At 39.4% G+C, this 23,565-nt stretch overlaps 1 protein-coding gene across 1 annotated transcript in view; it reads left to right on the forward strand.

Moving 5' to 3' along the window:
- The window catches only part of LOC308382332 (uncharacterized protein), a gene marked incomplete at both ends in the record, with an annotated part of 34,141 nt that extends 12,575 nt beyond the window's left edge, over positions 1-21,566 (forward strand). Inside the window, 4 exon segments of the mRNA XM_080860054.1 lie at positions 20,586-20,669; positions 21,408-21,514; positions 21,516-21,533; positions 21,537-21,566. Of these exon segments, the coding sequence (XP_080716180.1) occupies positions 20,586-20,669; positions 21,408-21,514; positions 21,516-21,533; positions 21,537-21,566 (239 nt within the window).
- Positions 21,567-23,565: the final 1,999 nt, after the last annotated feature.

A 23,565-nucleotide genomic window follows, 5' to 3' on the forward strand; every position in this document is an offset into this window, starting at 1 on the left:
TACTCAGTAGTGGCTGGTGAACTCATTTTTGGTGCAATAGCCCCCTGTCCTATACCTCCAACATACCTGAGAGCAGCAACTGTTTCCTTGTTTACAAGTGTGCAGGCAATTTGTGTGAATGCTAGGATGGCTATTGCATATATATACAGCATTATGTACATCATGTGTTAAGCGCCAGGTTAAAGATACGTGTTTCCGAGGGCCACTCAAGATAATTGTCTTATCTGATATAACATCAGCAACAGCATCCTGATTTAAAATAGTAGAATAATTACTTCCAATTTGTAGAATATTATTCAGAAGTCATTCAGCAATCCCTTCTCTGCCATTGACTGACATGGAAGAGTAAGCAAGTAGCAAACATCTGTACCAGTAACCAGTCAGATCTGTATGAAAGAAAATGATGTGTTCATTACTTACAAGTCTGTAGGCATCATTCAGTAATGTCATTGGATATTTAAAATTAGAGGTCTATGTTTAAGTATGAAGCAGGCATTTTTAGAAGTTATAAGCTAGGCATCATTGGGAAATGGTCAGTAATAATTATGTGTGACTAATATTTATTCATGTATGTATGTAAGGAATAGTGAGGGAATGTGGCTTATAAATAGAAAAAACTACTTTGTTCCTACCCTGATTGTCTCTTCTTTTTAAACATATGACTTTGATGACAAAATTCCCTTTGTCAACTGAACAACATTCATTACAAACATAAACTTGTGTTGAGACAATGTTAGAAAAACCATGCTTTAACCTTTACAATATTATAATAATGCAAAAACTATAAAATATGTTCATTTCAATCATTAAAAAGTCACAGATAACGTGGCGACACTGAAAAGCAATATGGTCTTCAGTCCTGGATATACATCAGGTATGATGTTAATAGAATATGAATCAATATTCTAAGTAATTACAACTACCTATTTGTTACTATCAGGTATTCAGATGATGTCCATGTGTGGGATCGATAAAGGTCATCTTAGCTTTGGTTGATTAATACATTTTATACATTAATGTATAACAGCAGTTTCAACCTCAGGTCATCTTATGTGATACTAACTGGATATCCCACTATACCTGGACATGAAAACTAAGATTCTTTAGATGCTGAAGGATTAATTGATAAGTCTTATTCACAATCTACAAATTAAAAAAATGCAGCAGAGCTTTGAACTAAGAGTAGACGAGCTTTAAATACTAATGTGATTGAAATCAGCATGATGAAATGGTTATTGCAGTAGTCATTATTATGTTGCTGATCAAGATCATGAGAGTGATATTTCTTACATTAGGATTACCTGGAGGCCAAGGCTGATCACTGGATTGGTTTAACTGATGCTCAGGAAGAGCGCACATGGCGCTGGGTGGACAACACACCCCTCACAGACCCAAAGTTGGTACAATCCAAACATATTTACTTTTTTGTTTGTGAAATGCACTGAAAAGACCAGGTACTCTACAATACATTGTTCTAATACTTAAGTTAGCCATTAAGTGATTGCTTAACAGAGTAATGATCTGATACCTGTTACCTAATGGGATTTCTGTTTTAAAATGTAATAGCCTTTTATAAATATATGACTACCATCACATGTATTTGTTCACTGAACTCTTTTTGCTCATCATTCAGGTTTTGGGGACCTAACCAGCCAGATAACTCCGGTGATGAAGACTGTGCCAGGATTGATTGGGTCCAGAAGATGAATGATGATAGATGTCAAAAACAAAAGAAACGAATCTGTGAGATTAGAAGCTGTAGGATCTGAATTGAATTTATATTCAGTGAACCTCAATCTATACATATAAAGGTGAAAATGGTGAGGGAAAGTGGCGATTATAGACAATGGATTTGAATCTCTTTTGTTCAGATTTTCATTACATAAACATTTATTAATAGAATTAACTTAATTGAAGTGAAGACTTGGTGCAAAATCATGATCAGATTTGAGAAAAGATTTCTTACGGTTTTAGCTGTAAAAAAAATGTATTGTATTTCTTTAAATAACGCAAGAAGAAATGTAGGTCCATGTCTCCTTGTAAATTATGGTGATCAGAACTTTCTGTTCAAACACCTTTGAAGCCTAAATTTACATGAATGGATATCATATCTGCCCGTGCTTATCCTAAGCTGATGAGTTGACAAGCTTGCCTATAGGAACTCAGGATGTCACCCTTGACTACTTGAGCATCATCTGCACCAGTATTGTCTAGGATGCTGTCTTGAAAATACGAATATCTGATTTGCAAAATTGAGAGAAAGCCCCATAAAAACACTTACCACAAAACAAGGAAGTGATTTGTGTGTGTGTGTGTGTGTGTGTGTGTGTGTGTGTGTGTGTTTGAAAGAGAATACAATATCACTGGAGTGAAATACCTGCAATGGAAAATTGTTCTGACTGTTAGGGTTAGGGTTAAACAATACATTGACATTAAAATCTGTTCTATTTTTAACTCTCACCTTGCCCCTTAATATTGTATTGATCCCATCAATTCTTTAAATTCTGTTGTCAGAAAGTATTAAAAACTCTTCTTCCTGACTCTTGTTCGTTGGGTTTTAATAATCTGTCCTTGATTTAGCTATATATGCTAGCACTGTACCTCCCATTAGCTCACCTCTGGATTGAACAACTTTCAAATAACTAAATGTAACTAGTTCCATGTATCCAGATGGTGCTGTCCTCACACATTCCTAGTGACAACATCATTAAACTGTTATGTAAAGTTCATTGACAGGTGATTCATTCCTTTCCGATACAATGTTGAAATGGACAATGTGGTGTGTTTCTTGCATATGTAAATTATGAGTTCCTGTGAATTACGGCCCCTGTTTCCTGAACTGATGAAACATTACAGTAAGTGTACCGATGGTGACAGTTGTCCTACTGTTAGTTCCTAAGGAGGTTACAAAGACACCAAGAGGAAGTTAGCTGAGTGTGAGATTGAACCCACTGCTCTCGCCACAGGAACGAGAGCCTTGGAGGGTAGGTCAAGGGTGCCCTCTGCTGGTAAAACAAGGAAATGCCCATGATTACACCCTCTGATACAGAGGAAATGGAAATTACACTAGACACTTTTTAAAGAAAAGAAAACTGAGGGGGGATAAATTAAACAGTTTTTTTAGACACAAAAGATATTTGAATGGGGATTGAGTTTGTTTTTTATAACCACAGGAATGGATATGCTGCCTCTGTCGTTTTATAAGAACATGTGGAACATTTGAGCATGTGATTAACTGACTTTCTTTCAACAGCAACTGAAAAGATGTTATTTGAGCAGAAAAAGAGAAATGATAATCTCACCAAGGAGAAAACAGAGCTGAAAGGTGAGAGCTTTCATACATATGTTGTGGACTGGAGGTTCCTAGACCTTGTTTTCCTTTCTGGTGAAGATGCTGAAAACTCAAAAAGGTCTTTCCATATCAGGCTTTGACCATGTAACAAGAGGACTGTTTATCAGTATGACTGTAGTAATAGCTGTTTTTGTTCAAATTACTGGTATATAAACATACAGTATGCTAACAATCATGACAAACTAAATGTCAGTTTTGGTGGTCATTATGAATTACATTCCAAATTAAACAGACCTAGCACAAAAGCTACGTGTGTTTCAATGGGTTTTTGGTCTAAGCGCTAAAAGTCACCTACAAATAATATTTTAGACTTTCAGTAAAGACTTACAATACTCTGCAACATTCGTGTAGCATAGAAACAACTAACCGAGTCAATTTAGACATATAAAAAGTCGTGTAGATAGCTTAATTCACATGAAACATTCCCCACTACATTAGCCACAACACGCCGCCATCTTTGTTAGATATTTTCTTTTGAGTGCACATTGATTTGGAATGCTCAGGTAGATGAAAACAGGCCGTACAGTTACTATACCGTTGAATATAGCACACCCCGGAACTCACTCTCAGAATGGTGGATTCCATCTACCCGTGTTATAATTCCATCTACCCGTGTTATAATTTAAAATAGTGCATTACATACAGTCATTCCATGTCAAGTGGGACAATGGCTCCCACTCAACTTTCTCAGAATTGGCTGAAAAATTCAAGGTTGTTCATACACTTCTTAATAGGTATAGTCCAAAATATTAGCTCTCTACTCCCAATGACCAAGTTCATACAGGAAACGGGAGAGACGCCCCTAATTAGTGACAACACAACCTATCCAATCACCTTCGCTCTCATACGCCTGCGCTAGTTTTAATCCTCCGGTCTCCAGGCTCACTCAGTCTGAGTGACGCCGCTTATTTGCTCCCTCCTCCTCCCCAGCTCCACCTGTCTAGATCTGCTTATAGTTAAAGGGGGTTTTCGTTAAATCCTGCTTGTATTTATTGTGGCAGTAATTTACAGTGTAAATTGTGTTTAAGCAGCAGTTGCAATGTGCAGCTTTATCTTGCTGCAGCAGTTGCAATGTGCAACTTTATCTTGCAGCAGCAGCTTGAGCAGATCTAGGGCGCCATGACCAAACATACTACCTTGTACTTACATTAATAAAATCTTTTACTTACTCTGAGAGTTTCCTGTCTGAAATAGTTTTTTCAGAAAAAGATGACTATAAAATATGTTCATTTCAAAAACTAAGTCAGAAATAACATGAAGGCACTGAAAAGCTATACGGCCTTCAATCCTGAATATACATCAGGTATGTTGTTATAAGATTAGATTAGATTAGATTCAACATTGGGGTGAATATAGTGCAAATGTTCAGTTGTTGGAGGGGGGGGGGGAGAACAGTCACAGGGGGAGGTGTGAGAAGGGGTGGGGGGGCTAACCCCGTGGAGCAGAGTTCAGCAGGGTGACAGCCGCAGGGATGAAGCTGTTCTTGAACCTGCTGGTACGGGAACGGAGGACCCTGTAGCGCCTCCCAGAGGGGAGGAGGGCAAACAGACTGTGGCTGGGGTGTGAGCTGTCCTTGATGATGCTGCGTGCCCTCCGCAGACATCTCTTGCTCTGGACAGCCTATATTGTGGGGAGAGTGGAACCGGTGATGCGTTGGGCAGTTTTCACCACCCTCTGCAGTCTTTTGCGGTCGGCAACAGAGCAGCTGCTGTACCATGTTGAGATGCAGTTAGTGAGAATGCTCTCAATGGTACAGTGGTAGAAATTCTCCAGAATCTGAGGAGACAGGTGGACCTTCTTTAGTCTCCTCAGAAAAAAGAGACGCTGGTGTGCCTTCTTTACAATGGATGAGGTGTTAAGGGTCCAAGAAAGGTCATCGGAGATTTCGAGACCCAGGAACTTGAAGCTGGCAACACGCTCAACCTCCATCCCGTTGATATGGATGGGGGTGTGTGTGCCAACTTTCTTCCTGAAGTCCACAATGAGTTCTTTGGTCTTCGTGGTATTGAGAGCCAAGTTGTTGTCGGCGCACCACACCGCCAGGTGCTGGACCTCTTCTCTGTAGGCCGACTCATCGTTGTCACTGATGAGGCCAATCACCGTTGTGTCGTCTGCAAACTTGACAATGGTGTTTGAACCATGTACAGGAGTACGGTCGTAGGTGAAGAGGGAGTAGAGAAGAGGACTAAGCACGCAGCCCTGTGGCACGCCTGTGTTGAGGATGAGGGTTGAGGAGGTGTAAGAATATGAATCAATATTCTAAGCAATTGCAACTACCTATTTGTGACTTCCAGGTATTCAGCACATTTCCCTATGTGGGATCAATAAAGGTCATCTTACCTTGGTTGACTAATACATATTATACATCAATGTATAACAGCAGTTTCAACCTAACGCCCTCTCATGTGAAACTACCTGGACATGAAAACTAAGATTCTTCAGATGCTGAAGGATTAATTGATGAGTCTTATTCATATTCTTCAAATTCATTCTTCAAATTAAAAGAGCTTTGAACTAAGAGTAGACAAGCTTTAAAGACTTACGTGAAATCAGCATGATGAAATGGTTATTGCAGTCATCAATATGTTGCTTATCAAGATCATGAGAGTGATATTTCTTACATTAGGATTTCCTGAAGACCAAGGGAGAAGATCACTGGATTGGTTTAACTGATGCTCAGAAAGAGGGCAAATGGCGCTGGGTGGACAACACACCCCTCACAGACCCAAAGTTGGTACAATCCAAACATATTTACTTTTGTGTTTGTGAAATGCACTGAAAAGACAAGTACTCTACAATACATTGTTCTAATACTTAAGTTAGCCATTAAGTGATTGCTTAACACAGTAATGAATTGATACTGTATCTGTTACCTAATGGGATTTCTGTTTTTAAATGTAACAGCCTTTTATAGAGTATGATTACCATTCATCACATGTATTTGTTCACTCAACTCTTTTTGCTCCTCATTCAGGTTTTGGGGACCTAACCAGCCAGATAACTGGAATAATGGAGAGCATTGTGCTAGGATTGATAAATTCCAGAAGTGGAATGATGGTGGATGCCAAAGTGAATTGAAGCGAATCTGTGAGATTAGAAGCTGTAGGATCTGAATTGAATTTATATTCAGTGAACTTCAATCTATACATATAAAGGTGAAAATGGTGAGGGATAGTGGCGATTATAGACAATAGATTTGATTCTCTTTTGTTCAGATTTTAATTATATAAACATATTTTAATAGAATTAGCTAAATGAGTGAAGACTTTGTGCAAAATCATGATCAGTACTGGGTATGCATCCACTTCATACAGTATGTTTAAAATGTATTAATGGTTTTAGCTGTACATAAATCATTGATTGTATTTATTTTACTAATGCAAGAAGCAATGTAGCTCCAAGAAGAATTGTTAAAAGAGCTTTGAAGCATAAATTCAAATGAATTGATATCTGGGTGTGCTTATCCTAAGCTGAGTTGACAAGCTTGCCTATAGGAACTGAGGATGTCATCCTTGACTACTTTAGCATAATCTGCACCAGTATTGTCTAGGATGCTGTCTTGAAAATACACACATTGTTGCAAAGAGCTTTCAGTGATATATTCTCACCCATATGTACAGACATGCATGTGTAAAGAGGTACGTATGTTCTGATCTGAATAAAGCTGGTTTTGTTTTTCAAACACTGACTCTACTCTCAATGGGAATATTAAGCAGCCGTATGAGGTCCTCATTATTCATCTGTGTGGGATAAGTCAAAGGGACACTGAGGGGTGCCCTACATGTTCACTTACGCTCTTCTGCCACTTCCAGGAGAACACTTGGCACAGGTGAACATGTCAGCCTATTTGGACAGTCTAGGTGTTGTAGTGTACAAATATTGTGTGTGTGGTGACTTTGTGATTGCTGTGTCATAACCTTTATGGATTGCTGTGATTATATATGCACTGTTCACGTTTGGATTGCTGTGATCCTTTTCTTACATTCACCGTGTGGAATTGCACAGACTACTCTGCTCACACAGACTGCCTATGAGGGCTAGTTAATTGCTAAAATCATTTGCACCTGAACAATTATGAACGTGATCAAGGGGCGGAGAGTAGGCCTATAAAACGGCAGAGATGCCAACAGACTGGGTGCCCGGCTGGGACCCGCAGACCCGTGGCGGACGACGGAGGGAGAAGGAGGAGGAGAGGGTGACGAGCCGACCGTCCGAACGAACGAACGAACGAACGAACGAACGAAACGAGTGAATGAAACGAGTGAATGAAACGACGAACCGAGGAGAAACAGTTTGGCCTACGGGAGGCACGGCAGGGACAACGAGACGGTGGCAGACGGGCGGACCGGTGTGCAACGAGTGGAGGCACGCCATCATCACGGAGAGCTGCCCTTGATGGATGATCAGTATTCCGAAGTCTGAGTAAAAGGACTGAAGCTGATTTCCATTTCCGGGTTGGGAGAGAAGGAACCAACACTACTTGCCATCGACACCACGAGAGGCCGACGTGGATTAACCAACGCTCACAATATACAACGAAAAGGAAAGTAATCTTGTCATCCTGATTTTTACGTGCTGTATATTGAACAAACTGTGTTTTAATTATTTATTTTGCTCTGGCTGTGGTGAGAGACGGTGCCGAGAGGCCGTGACTGACGTCACTTGGGAGTCCCCGGGGAATCCCATCTTCTTGAGGGGGGCGCCGCCCACGACGTCAAGCATCCACACTGCACATATCTCGGCTGCATCGACTACAGGGAACCCAGCTGTGACGGCTCGAGAATGGACGTTCATTGTGGACAACTAATTATTGAAAGACTGCTTTTAATAATATAAATTATCTCCAACCTTTTATACCAAATAAAGTGTATTTATATGTAGGCTATCTATATGTTGTGGTACTTCTATGTCCTGGGCATTCCTAAATTTAAGGAGGGGGTCATATGGCTGACAAACACAGCACACAACAGAGGAGCACAGCAGGTAGAATTGGTTGGAAGCGAAAACCCTCCTGCAATTTGTCATCATTTGAGAAACATGCTTACTAGCTGGGTTTATGTGACAGCACTGACTTTCACAACTATTTCATCTTGTCATTTGAGATCTAAATCAAAGAGTCTATAATATGTCTTGGAATATGTTCAATCAGAACAATATTTACAACAAATACTGTTCTGTTTTTTACCCACAAGAGTACAGTGTAATCTAAAATGTGTATCCATGTGTAAATACAGCCGCGGAAAAAATTAAGAGACCACTTCAAAATTATCAGTTTCTCTGGTTTTACTATTTATTGGTATGTGTTAAAGTAAAATGTACATTTTTTTTTTATTCTATAACCTACTGGCAACATTCCTACCAAATTTCAAATAAAAATATTGTCATTTAGATCATTTATTTGCAGAAAAATGACAATTGGTCAAAATAGCAAAAAAGATGCAGTGTCTTCAGATCTCGAATAATGCAAAGAAAACAAGCTCATATTCATTTTTAAACTACACAATACTAATGCTTACACTTAGGAAGAGTTCAGAAATCAATATTTGGTGGAAAAACCTTGATTTAAAATCACAACTTTCATGTGTCTTGGCATGCTCTCCACCAGTCTTTCACATTGCCGTTGGGTGACTTTATGCTACTCCTGGCGCAAGAATTCAAGCAGCTCGGCTTCTTTTCATGGCTTGTGACCATCCATCTTCCTCTTGATCACATTTCAGAGGTTTTTGATGGGATTCAGATCTCCAAATTGGGCTGGCCATGACAGGGTCCTGATCTGGTGGTACTCCATCCACACCTTTACTGGCCTGGCTGTGTGGCATGGAGCATTGCCCTGCTGGAAAAAACATTTCTCAGAGTTGGGGAACATTGTCAGAGCAAAAGGAAGCAATTTTTTCTTCCGGGACAACGTTGTACTTTGCCTGGCTGAGGTTTGTAAAAGACCATAAGGATTGAAAAAAGCGGACTGGAGGGTCTTCTAGTTCGTCTTCTCTGATGAGTCCAATTTTCAGCTTTGCCCAACACATGGTCGTCTGATGGTTAGACGGAGACCTGGAGAGGCCTACAAGCCAGAGAGTCTTGCACCTACTGTGAAATCGGACTCATCAGAGAAGACGAACTTAGAAGAACCTCCAGTCCGCTTTTTCAATCCTTATGGTCTTTTACAAACCTCAGCCAGGCAAAATACAACGTTGTCCCGGAAGAAAAACTTGCTTCCTTTTGCTCTGACAATGTTCCCCAACTCTGAGAAGTGTTTTTTCCAGCAGGGCAATGCTCCATGCCACACAGCCAGGCCAGTAAAGGTGTGGATGGAGTACCACCAGATCAGGACCCTGTCATGGCCAGCCCAATTTCGAGACCTGAATCCCATAAAAAAACCTCTGAAATGTGATCAAGAGGAAGATGGATGGTCACAAGCCATGAAAAGAAGCCGAGCTGCTTGAATTCTTGCGCCAGGAGTAGCATAAAGTCACCCAACGGCAATGTGAAAGACTGGTGGACAGCATGCCAAGACACATGAAAGTTGTGATTTTAAATCAAGGTTATTCCACCAAATATTGATTTCTGAACTCTTCCTAAGTGTAAGCATTAGTATTGTGTAGTTTAAAAATGAATATGAGCTTGTTTTCTTTGCATTATTTGAGATCTGAAGACACTGCATCAATTTTGCTATTTTGACCAATTGTCATTTTTCTGCAAATAAATGATCTAAATGACAATATTTTTATTTGAAATTTGGTAGGAATGTTGCCAGTAGGTTATAGAATAAAACTAAAATGTACATTTTACTTTAACACATACCAATAAATAGTAAAACCAGAGAAACTGATAATTTTGAAGTGGTCTCTTAATTTTTTCCGCGGCTGTATTTTATCCAAGTGGTTGCATTGGTACTGCAGGTCTTCTCAACAGGAGTTTGGTCGGAGGGTTAGTGGACATGTGATCCACTGTTCTTGTCATCCAGTCTAGTTTACTACGAGGCGTTTCAATTCCCCAGAAACACTCTAAGCCAAACATGCTTTGTCTCCTTACTCATCCTGCAGCTTTTGGAACCTGTCAATGAACTTCACATAGCAGTTTAATGATGCTTGGCAGTAGGAATGTGTGAGGACAGCGCCATCTGGATACACGGCCCTAGTTACATTTAGTTGTTTGACAGTTGTTCAATCAAGAGGTGGCCTAATGTATAATGCTAGCATACAGTATATAGCTAAATCAAGGACAGATCATTACAACTCAAAATGACAGGAGAATATGTTACAGTTTCATGTATTCTGACAAATGCCAAATAGGGAAGAAAAGACAGTTTTTTAAGATGTTTTTTAAGATGTAAAGAATGTTAGGATCTAGAGGTAATATATTTTTTTGTACTTTCTAACAACAGAATTTAGAAACTGCTGAGTGTGGAGATAGAGGATCAGTACAAGTTAAAGTGATGTTTATTTGAGGCTGGTGTATCTCCAACATGGAAACTCATTCTAATGTCATATATTGTTAACTATGTTGAAAAGTACTTACAGTAGATTTACTGTCAGAACAATTTTCCATTGCAGGTATTTCACTCCAGTGATATTGTATTCTCTTTCAAACACACACACAGACACACGCACACGCACACGCACACACACGCACACACGCACACACACACACACGTACACACACACACACACACACACACACACACACACACACACACACACACACACAAACCACTTCCTTGTTTTGAGGTAAGTGCTACTGGAAGTTTATACAGGCGGTGTGTGTAAGGGATGGTGTGATTTGCATAGATGTGTGATTTGCAAAAATGAGAGAGAGAGAGAGAGTAAAACATTTCTGGCCCCAAACATAAAATCATTTGGAAGTAGGTTAACAACTTACTCAACTTTTTAGTTGGGGAGCAAGGTATTATTTCACATGGGTAGGCCAGTATTAATCCGATAGCAGACTGCACATCACACACACACACTCACGACCCGTGACGACCCGAAACACACATCAAGAAATAAAACTGTCATAAATACATAAAATGTTACCCTGGTTACCAAAGGATGCAGTTGTCACGTGTGAACAATCACCTCTAAGGAGTCTCAGCTCACATAGCAGCTGACCCTGGATGTACCAGTGCACCAACACGCCTTTCCCTCAGGGTGAAACATAGCAGCTGACCCTGGATGTACCAGTGCACCAACACTGCTTTACCTCAGGGTGAAACATAGCAGCTGACCCTGGATGTACCAGTGCACCAACACGGCTTTACCTCAGGGTGAAACATAGCAGCTGACCCTGGATGTACCAGTGCACCAACACGGCTTTCCCTCAGGGTGAAACATAGCAGCTGACCCTGGATGCACCAGTGCACCAACACGGCTTTCCCTCAGGGTGAAACATAGCAGCTGACCCTGGATGTACCAGTGCACCAACAAGACTTTACCTCAGGGTGAAACATAGCAGCTGACCCTGGATGTACCAGTGCACCAACAAGACTTTACCTCAGGGTGGAACATAGCAGGCGTTCAGACTTAGAGACTCATGCTCAGTTCAATGCTGTACTCAACAGTAGGGTTCAGTTCAGTGCGTTAGTCAGCCCAGCATTGTGCAGTGTCATAAGAGTCCAAATATCTTCGACCGCTGTGTGCTGCACAACAAGTAAGTGTGTTCACTGCCAAAAAGAAAGCAGGAGTTGTTTTTGTTGTGACATTTTAACCTAGAGGAAATGAATGTGTTTGTTTGTCGGTTTGCTTCATTCAACCCAACTGCGAGAGTCACCATATATTTCCATATGAAATGTAAATAAACCAGTTGGACTAGTGTTCAGCTGCTGTTGTCTGAGTTTGCAGCAAAATATGTACTGATACGTACATATGTATTGTATAATACGTAGGTATGTGTATACGAGTGCCGAGCCAGCCAACAGCTGCACAGTAGTCCTGAACTGTTTTCTGTGTGTGTGTGTGTGTGTGTTTATCTCAATTGATTGAGAACTCTACATTGAACACATTGGTACCATAGAATGTGCATTTTTAAATGGTTCTAAATCATGGGTGTCTGTCCATAAGGGATAAAGTGTGCTCTTATAGGAGACACAGTATGTTCAGTTTGTTATCAGTACGGTATGTAAGGTGGTGTGTGTGCTCTTATAGGAGACACAGTATGTTCAGTATGTTATCAGTACGGTATGTAAGGTGGTGTTGGTGCTCATGGAATATCACCTGCAGTTTCTGCATTAAGGTGCCAGCACACACCTGGCCAGACCAGTTCCCCTTCCTACATGACCTGGGTCTTCCCTCCATTCAGTTCCTGTTAAACAGTCCAGTCAACTCCCATGTGAGGCCAGTGCATGTATTACACTGAAGAGAACAAGTTTGTATATTTCTGCTCCCATCATGTCCCAATGCACTCAAGCCCTCAGTTACGTCACTTTACACTAAACCACAGGCAGACAGGTTACAGAAGAGAATGCAGCTTGGTTTAGAGAGTCACCCTTGCTACATGACCTGGGTCTTCCCCTCATTCAGTTCCTGTAAAACAGTGCATTTAACTCCCACCTGTGATGTGAGGGGCTCTGAGAAGCAGCTGATCATGATTCCTGAAGACAACCTGGTTCTACATTTCTGCTCCTGTCATGTCTTAGTTTAGAGATTCACAGCACGGTTGTGCTATATCCTCTGATAAGCAACTAAATGACTTTAAGAGACCAGCTTCCATGATCTCTTTAATAAATAGGGTTTGTGTTCTCAATACTGACTCAGCTAAATGTACACGTGCAATGCATATAACACCTTCAGTAAAAACACCAGTGCAGCATATTATGCGTATAGTCTGCTAAATCACTGTGTTCAATGGGTAAAGACACCAGTGCAGCATATTATGCATAGACTCTGCTAAATCACTGTGTTAAATGGGTAAAGACACCAGTGCAGCATATTATGCATAGACTCTGCTAAATCACTGTGTTAAATGGATATAGTCTGCTAAATCACTGTGTTAAATGGGTATAGTCTGCTAAATCACTGTGTTAAATGGGTATAGTCTGCTAAATCACTGTGTTAAATGGGTATAGTCTGCTAAATCACTGTGTTAAATGGATATAGTCTGCTAAATCACTGTGTTAAATGGGTATAGTCTGCTAAATCACTGTGTTAAATGGGTATAGTCTGCTAAATCACTGTGTTAAATGGGTATAGTCTGCTAAATCACTGTGTTAAATGGGTACATGAGAGTATCAAATGTTGCTGTAAACAGACACCAAGAGGAAGTTAGAGAACCCGCTGCCCTCGCCACAGGAGAGAGAGACATGGAGAACAAGCTAACCTCCCCACAGGAGAGAGAGACATGGAGAACCCGCTGCCCTCGCCACAGGAGAGAGAGACATGGAGAACACGCTGCTCTGGCCACAGGAGAGAGAGACATGACAACACGCTTGGGAGGAGATCAAGGGTGCCCTTTCTGTATATGTACTGTATATGTACAACTTTAATTTAGATTTTAGAATCAAATTAAATCTCATAATAGTTGTTATAAATAAAGTATTTAGAATGTTGCTGGTGATATAGCTCTGAAATTGTGTTTGTGTATGTGTTAATGGATTCATTTAATTGATTTAAAAAAAAAATGTTTTTGTCCTCTGTTTCAACTTAACATCAGGAGTGTAAACAAACGTGGGATTTCCTACAGATTTGGAAAGACTACTTGTCTGGGAATTCCCCGCCCCCGCCCCTCCCCCTCCACTGCATTTCATTTGCTCAGTTAGTCTGGCGAACTACTCAATGGCGGTCCACTTCAGTCACGTAATTGGACACTCCTTTAACCAATCAGACCAACGATACAACGATCGGTAATAAAGCAAACACATATTTTTTTCTGTATGAATTGTTCCAGGGCAAGTTTCTGTTCTGTTTTCAAAGACAACTTGCCTTTGAAATCATCCAAGACAGCCGCGAGAGCAGTATCGAGTATCGCCTCCATGTCCAATGTTTTCAACCTGTCTTTGCCGTCGATTTTGCTACGTAGTCGTGGTTAGTTTAAATCCGCCAATGGCTCGCCAGGTAGCCAATAACCAGTTTGTGATTGGCTCCAAGGATCCTTACAATGCTGAACTCAGTTGGTATAGCCGCCTTGCCAGACTGAGTTTGAAGGCAAAATCAAATTGGCTGGAAAAAGAGGGGCGGGACTTCCCAGACAAAAAGACTACAGCATATAAGATACAATTATTTGTAGTGCTGTCGAACAGTAATAGTAGTTTTAACTTAACTTTTCGACTCACAGTTGGCCAATGTTTGCTAAAGAGTATGTGTAATTTATACAGGAAATGTCTCAGGGGTCATCATTTGGTAACTTGCATGAATGTTGTTGTTACTTCCTGAGCGGGTATAAAAGAGGAATTGTAAGGGAACTGTCACACAAATGCAAATAAGCCGGTATGACAGCTGAACTTCCTAATTTATAGAGACTGGCAGGAGACAGACTTCTTTTTCGCAGCTCCCAATCATCTTTTGAGTGAAACTTAGAGATCACAAGGATGGCAGAAGACAAAATCTACTTGAATTTAACACCAAAGGACACATCAAAGGACTCTACCACAGGTAACTGAAAACTGAATGAGCTTTAACTTTATGTATATTCAGTGTTTTAAACCGGTCGTGTAGGATGTTGTGAGCACTAGATTGGTATATATTGCACATCATGTTGTTTGTCAGCTACACTGAAACTACCTAGCAATTGTATTTTTGTGTTTGTTTGTGTCTATGTTAAGTTGATTGTTGATTAATTCACGTTATACTTTTTTGTTGTTATTTAACTTGAGTTGCAAAATACCTTTGAAAATATATTGCTAATGAAGTTTAAATTTCACAATCATCTAAAGTGCAAGTAATCATCAACATGCATATAGAATACCATGTCCAATAGCTAACACTGAATACTTCCCTTTGACATACCTTTATGACAGCTGCAGTAGTTCTGCTAATTTGGACTGTTAAAGTATGTTTACTTCCCTAAAGCACAAAAGACACCATTTTGACATTTGACACTTATGGGCAGATGGTCTTAGTTCATGTCTGCATTGCTACTTGATAGAGATGTGGATTACATTTCAGTATATGTGGTGATCTACTGGCCTACCACTTCTTTTTGGTTTAGTCCATGGCCATTTGTTCCACATCACCAGATGGTGAAATGTTACCAGTGCTGTCCTCCTCTTCTAGTCTAGTCAGAAAGTTGAACTTAAGGCACACTGAGCTATGGTTTTGTTAAGATGGCCTACAATTTCATTCTTGCCTAAAAATGCCCCCTATATCAGGGTGCCAGTATTACATCAGTATTCTTTCTGTACATTTTAGTAGAGCAGGTCCCAATGTGTGAATTCATAAATGAATGATCACGGCTCTATGGTGTTGCAAGCCGTAAGAGGCATCTGACTGAGGCACCAAAAATGAAAAATTTGAAGGACCAACTGGTTTTGGTGCCTTGGTTTAGCCTTCAAAAGTCTGTGGTCCCTTTATTCATGTGGCAACATTTCAGGAGGGTTGAATGAAGGCACAGGGATATGTTGAAGGCAAAATCACCCATTTCCTTTTTTTGTCTAAATTAAATTGTAGTCCCTGGACACTTGAAATGGCCTGAATCTTGTGTGGCCCTTAAAATGCCTATTTGAGGCCTATTTTAAAGGCTGGACATTGAACATCATCATTTTGTTTTAGTTATTTTTTTATTTAATTTTTTCACACTGTTTTATCCTTCTCTATCTCTAACTATTGTCATGTCTGAATCACTCCCTCTCTCTGCTGCCCTCTAGGTACAAACATGTCAGACAAGATGTCCGGTGAAGATCAGGCAAAAGGGAATGGTTAGTTCCAAATATAATTTGAGATTGTTTTTTTAGATTGTTTTCGTCATGTGGTCAAGTCAACCATCATGCCAACAGCCTTCATGCCAAAGTTTTTCAGTGCTTGTGTCATGTTTGGTATATGTTTGATGTGTCCTAAGGATTATCCCCACAAGATTTATCAGGCCAGACAGCGTAAAGTGGAGTGCAGCTTTTTTGTTAACAATCCAAAGACTCAATCTATTATTTATTATGCATACTATAATTATTTCAGATGAGTAGATGATCCACTGTGTTCAAGTCACTGGATGTTGTCCTTGGCATTCTTCAGTTCTTCTGAAGGGTGTTGTTTCTATTGCATAGTCACTCTATCCGCTGGTGACCCAAGGAATAAAATAATACCTTTCACACCATTCACCAGTTCAGAGATAAGAGAGACAAGTATCAGAAGAGCAGCAGGGCAAGAAAGGAACTATCTTTTGGAGCACAGACCGGTCATGTGACACTTCTCTCTTGTGTTTTTGATTGATCTCAGCCACGCAGCCAGATGAGGTGACATACTCTGACATCACCTTCATCAAAACAGGACAAAGCCACCAGAAGCAAACCGACAGTGGTGAGTTATCCTCGGTCTAAAAGGCAATGGCTTAAGGTTGCTAAGGAAACAAGGAAACTGCTTGAGATTAAGTTTATTCTATTGTTATTGATTTTTTACTATTGTAAAATTATTAGAAACAAGAAGTCAAGTAAAAATATACGGTATATTACTAGACCTTTTTTTTTTATTTTTCTTCAATGCCTTCATGTAGAAAGACAATTGATGATTTTACCAAACCCTAATTACCAACAATGGTTTTCTGAACTCGTGTTTTCCTCTGCTGAACTGAACTGAAGATGGAGGCGGTGTTAATGCCATCTACTCTCAGGTCAATGTGCCTAAAAAGGGTATGTATGAACGATACCACATGCCATGACACAACATTTACTATCTGATATTTTTTAAACAAAGTTTGGGTGGAATAATAGACAGCCTTCGCTCACACCACTTCCGATTTCTAGGAGATTTAGACCCTCAATATCAGTCAACCTTGAAATGCACTGCAGTATTTGTGTTAGACACAGCAACCACAGCAGGTCCAACACAGCAATTATGCCTAAGCCATATAGCTAGCCCACATAGCCCTACGTCTGTATCTGACTCAAGAGCCGTGTTTCCATTATCGGTCCAAACCTGGGTGAGCTAGTGCCTGCCAAGGCCAGCGGTGTCCCCGTTGTCACTTCCAGGACTTGATCGAGTGTTCTGGCCCGGAGATAACCCCTGGGCCAAGCAGGGATAACTGGTGCTTGAGGCGTCGTCAGGTCAGACAGGTTCAGTCCGAAAGGAAGTTTACTACTCAATAAAAAATTCACACAACCAAATAACCTTCACAGACCATGAAGGTGAACAGCGAAGTATTGACGGATTGATGGGGTCGGATTGTTACAAAATTTGGGAGGTGCACGTTTAGATCCAAGCGGTTGGGCACAGGATATGCTTATTAACCAAAGTATTTGCAGCCTGATAGCCTGATATTCCAGACTCACCCCTACTAATAACCGTGGATATTCTCACCACCTGCCTCACTAAACTCCTCAACAGATTAATGTCAAACAGAGCAAATGATGAATTTCAATGTTCATTAATAACGTGGTGTTACGTCCTCCGGCCCTAGGGGTCACTGTTTTCTCTTAGTTAGTTGTTACTTTGCCTATAGCATAGGTTCCAACAGAAATCAAGTGAGTAATTGAGCTCTGTTTTCAATCTTTTTCAGTCCCAGGAATTGAACTGGACCCACCACCTCCATCTGATTCCAGCAACATCTCGACCCTGGACAAACCCGAACCTGCCAACTCCTCACCACAGCAGCATTCAGAGAAAGAGAGCCGTACTGGTATCTCCCAGAGATGCACAGTACTCTTACTCTCTGTGTGTGTTCTCCTGTTGGCTGTTGCTGTTACTATGGGAGGGCTCTGTGAGTATGACTGTTCTGTTACTATGAGAGGGCTCTGTGAGTATGACTGTACTGTTACTATGGGAGGGCTCTGTGAGTATGACTGTACTGTTACTATGGGATGGCTCTGTGAGTATGACTGTACTGTTACTATGGGAGCGCTCCGTGAGAATGACTGTTACTATGGGAGGGCTCTGTGAGTATGACTGTACTGTTACTATGGGAGGGCTCTGTGAGTATGACTGTACTGTTACTATGGGAGCGCTCCGTGAGAATGACTGTTACTATGGGAGGGCTCTGTGAGTATGACTGTACTGTTACTATGGGAGGGCTCTGTGAGTATGACTGTACTGTTACTATGGGAGCGCTCCGTGAGAATGACTGTTACTATGGGAGGGCTCTGTGAGTATGACTGTACTGTTACTATGGGAGGGCTCTGTGAGTATGACTGTACTGTTACTATGGGAGCGCTCCGTGAGAATGACTGTTACTATGGGAGGGCTCTGTGAGTATGACTGTACTGTTACTATGGGAGGGCTCTGTGAGTATGACTGTACTGTTACTATGGGAGCGCTCCGTGAGAATGACTATTACTATGGGAGGGCTCTGTGAGTATGACTTTACTGTCCTATACAGCATGCATCATGATTTGCTTAGCCTTTTGAAATGGTTGGGTAAAATAGTTCCTGAAGTGGATTAAAGTTGTGCTTTTAAACAGGTGGAAAAACATTTTATTTGTATTTGAATGAGTGAATCAGTGTATGAGGATGACATTGACAATATATAATGCTGATTCCATTGTTTTATAGATGCTGTGAACATGGAGACATATTCAGGTGAGTGAATTTAAGAGTGACATAGCAAGAGTGAGTAAATGTGTGGGCAAGGGAGTGTGAGAGTAGAGAACAGAGTGAATGTGAAATGGTGAACAAAACCTTTTGGTAACACTTTAGTTGAAGGGTACTTACATCGGATTATGTAACAGATTAATTTGCACATTTAGACAGGCCATACATGTGTGCTTATGAAGACCTTATAATCTGTACCAAACAAATAGACCTTTTAGCCAAGATAAAACTGGATTAAATATTTCCAAAGTTCTTGTCTGATTTCTAATAGTAATAGAACACCACTTGAAACATTAAAGGTTGTGTATAATAATACTAGCAATGAGAATATGGCTGTGGAGACTCAACTTTCAGACAAGAAAGGTAAACAAGTTTCTGTGCTTAAAGCTGTGACAGACATCATCACATTTGAAATGAAAAATATGAAAAGGGAGTAAACTTTGCTAGAATGAATTATTTTAGGTTCAGGGTCAAATTGCTAGTGAAAGTTAGAGTAGGGTCAGGCTCAAAATGCTAGTATAATTTAGATAAGTGTTAGGCTCAAATTGCTAGTATGATTTAGATAAGTGTCAGGCTCAAATTGCTAGTATAAATTATGTTGGGTTAAGCATCTTACTGAGGGTAAGTGTTAAAGAGTGGGTAAGTGAGTCATCGTGTCAGAGGATGAAAGACAGTGACATACCATGACAGAATAAGTCAATCTGACAACAAATCACTTAACATGTTTGTATTTATGAGTAAATTAAATAATTAAGACAGACAGACTCTTGTTTTCTCACCATAGAAACACAAATATGTGTTTCCAATAAAAAACAAAAACACTTCATAACGAGTCTCATTCCTGCTTTATATAACAGATGCTAATGAAGTGTAAGACACACTGCAGGCAAAATATGACAATGTGAGGACCACATAAGTATTTTGTCTTCAGTATAAACACAATAATGACCACTGCTCATCTCAAATGCAGTTGTGTATATAACTATGCTGTTGAAAATACTCTTAATACTTCACCATGGCCTACTGTCTGTAGACACCTGTAGGCTGGATGCCATTGGCTGTCCATGACACATTTACTGTATGTTTGCATGGCAATCCAGTCCCATCTGACAAAGACTACGTTACCCATAACACCTCTTTTTCACATATTTGTAACACATTTTTGGAATAGTCTATTCTTTTGCAAGGCATCAATCCATCAGAAACTTTGTACCAAGGAATTCACCACTATGAACGATTTCAGCTGACTTTAGCTGAGCTAAAATAACTGTCAACTAATCATGACCCCAAATTCTCATGACCGTGTTTTTCTAGGTAACATGTTTGCACAAAAGTAGAACAGAAGATCTGTCATGTTCTTTACTTTCCCACAGGTGTTAAAGAACAGTTACACTTCCTGAGGGAGGAGCACGCCAATGTAACTCTCACTTTCCAGGCTAATATGTCAGGTGGGGAGAAATATACAAGCATGGTACTTCAATAGATGTGTCCCGTATTCTTAGCTGAAATGTAGATTTACATTTTATATGGATAGCTGTCACCAATTTTCTTTTTCTTTTATTTGCTTATACAAGACATTAGACAGAAGTTGGGAATGCTGCAGGAGGAGTATGATAATGCCACTGCCATGACAAAGACTTTGGAGGCTAACCTTACAGGTAAAAAAACACATCTGGAGATCTTTATCAAGATTTTATATGGATAACCCTACAAAAAGTCTGTCAAATATCATGTACTAGCTCTAACTCTCATCTACCTGCCAACTAACTTATAACTAATTTTAAGCTAACCCTATTCTACCGATCATTCTATTTAAGTATTTCACATCTATTCTGGTGAACATATTGTATTAAACCTGTGTCAAATCATAAGAAAATGCTTTATTAAGTCATTATTATTACTAAGACATTTGCTCTGAATCAGCTTGAATTCTCCTGACTTTGGTAATTTCTGTTCCCAAGTTAGTAATAATAATTGGCTTCTTTTTCATACAGCAAAGTGAAAAGCCGTTCCCTGTGAAACTGACTGTAAAGTGCCCATAGATTCATATATTCTGGACTTCTTTTAATGGCATAGTCTACTGTTGATTTATTTTCTTTCAACAGAAACTGAAATTATGTTACTTGAGCAGAAAAACAGAAATGATGATCTCACCAAGGAGAACACAAAGCTGAAGACTGAGCTACAAGGTGAGATTTCCATACATCTGTAGTGGACTGTAGGTTCCTAGACCTCGTCTTCCTTCTGGTGCACAAAAGCACTGAGGTTATCAGTATGACTGTAGTAATAGATGTCTTTGTTTCAGTCAAAGTAGCGTTAAACACATACAATTCGCCATAATTATGACAAACTAAATGCCAGTTATGTTGGCATTATGAATTGCATTCATTAAAAAGAGGTGAGGAAGTGTGCAGATGACTGGGAGTACTTCAATGGAGCATTTTACCACTTCTCCACTGATGATAAGACCTGGACTGAGAGCAGAGATGCCTGTGTGACTATGGGCGGACACCTGGTCATCATAAACAGTCAACAAGAACTGGTATGACTTATGAATTCCTTTAAAATATTTCCTGGTCTACTATCTAACTCTAATGTACTAAACTGTAATCAGTAGTGGCTGGTGAACTCTTTATATTGTGCAGCCCCCTGTCCTATACCTCCAACATACCTGAGAGCAGCAACTGTTTACACTTATAAGTGTGCAGACCATTTGTGTGAATGCTAGGATGTCTATTGCGTGTTTATACAGCATTATTCACATCATGTGTTTAACTCAAAATCATTTTCATGTGCCACTCAAGATCATGTTCTTACCTGATATTACATCTGCAACAGCATCCTGTCTTACAATAGTATATTATTTTCATCCAATTTGTAAGAAATCATTCAGAAGTCATTTAGCAATTCCTGCTCTTCCATTTACTGACATGGCTGAGTAAGAAGGTAGGAGAAATCTGTTCCAGTAACCAGTCAGACCTCTATAAATACAAATTATGTGTTCATTACTCACAAGTCTGTAGGCATCATTAACTAAAGTTATTGAATATATTAATTTACTTAAGTAGAGGTCTAGGTTTAAATATGTAACAGAACGTTTTAAGAAGAAATAAACTATGCATCATTGGGAAATGGTCAGTGATAATTTTGAGTGATGAATATTTTAGACCTGACTGGGTACATAAATATTAATATATGTACATTATATAAGGAATAATGAGGGGATATTGGTTTTGAGTAGAAAATCTACTTAGTTCCTACCCTGATTGAATCTTGTAACATATCACAAATGCCAACATTTTCTTTGTCAACTCAATACCATTAACCCTAACCCTAACCATTACCAACATACCCTTAGACTTGAGTTGAGCCAAGGTGCTTAAGTTCAGTAATACTTTAACCATAACTTAAATACATTATAATGCAAAAATTATAAAATATGTTAATCGAAAAGGTATGTAGTAATTAACCCTTTAAACACCATAGCAGCCGCCGTCAGCATGTTAGATTTTCACCATACCCCGCTTGTGGATACATTAACATCTTACTTTTATTTTGAAACCGGAAACTGGGTATGCGGTCATTATCTTTTTTCTCTCATTTCTCTCTCTCTCTCTCTCTCTCTCACAAACACACATAATAATAATACATTCTGTTTGTTTGCTAGCATTGGAAATTCGTTTTCCAATTTGGTGTAAGCTGCTTAAAGCAGCAATGAGGAGTTCTGTTCCAAAACTAGCAAGCTAACTACCTAAAAAAACTTTTTTTTTGTTATCTATATGCTTTACTATTGTTGATGAATAGTTGATGAATAGTTTAATGTTCATCTATTTATTTACAATAAATAGAATACATACTAATAAAATACATAAAGAATATATCATGTTAAATAACTATATACGTATATTACTATAAATAAAGTATATTATACTATTCAAAACTTAAGTCCAAAACAAACCTAGTTATGAATTCGAACTTTAGGGTCTATTTAAAGCTATGTATTTTAATATGTGTAGATGTTACTTATACCTATTTTACATCATATTAAAAAACTATTAATTCCCTTTCAAACAAATCAAACTTGTAATTGTCATTGTTCCTTTGTTTTCTAACTATTACTGTTTGTTTACAGGATGACAAAAACTTAGAGGGTTAATCAATATTCTAAGCAATTATAACTACCTATTTGTGACTTATCAGGTATTCAGCACATTTCCCTGTGTGGGATCAATAAAGGTTATCTTAGCTTTTGTTGACTAAGACATCTCCTACGTGAATGTTTTACAGCAGTTTCAACCTCATGCATTCTAATGTGATACTAACTGGATATCTCAATCTACCTAGAAATGCAGCAGAGTTTTCAACTAAGAGGGGACAAGCTTTAAAGACTAATGTGATTGATATCATCATGATGAAATGGATGGTTATTGCAGTAGTCATCATTATGTTGCTTATCAAGATCATGAGAGTGATATTTCTTACATTAGGATTTTGTGAAGACCAAAGGAGAAGGAGCCTGGATTGGTTTAACTGATGCTCAGGAAGAGGGTGAAT

This window comes from Sprattus sprattus (assembly GCF_963457725.1).
Source record: "Sprattus sprattus genome assembly, chromosome: 21".
Classification (NCBI taxonomy): Eukaryota; Metazoa; Chordata; class Actinopteri; order Clupeiformes; family Clupeidae; genus Sprattus; species Sprattus sprattus.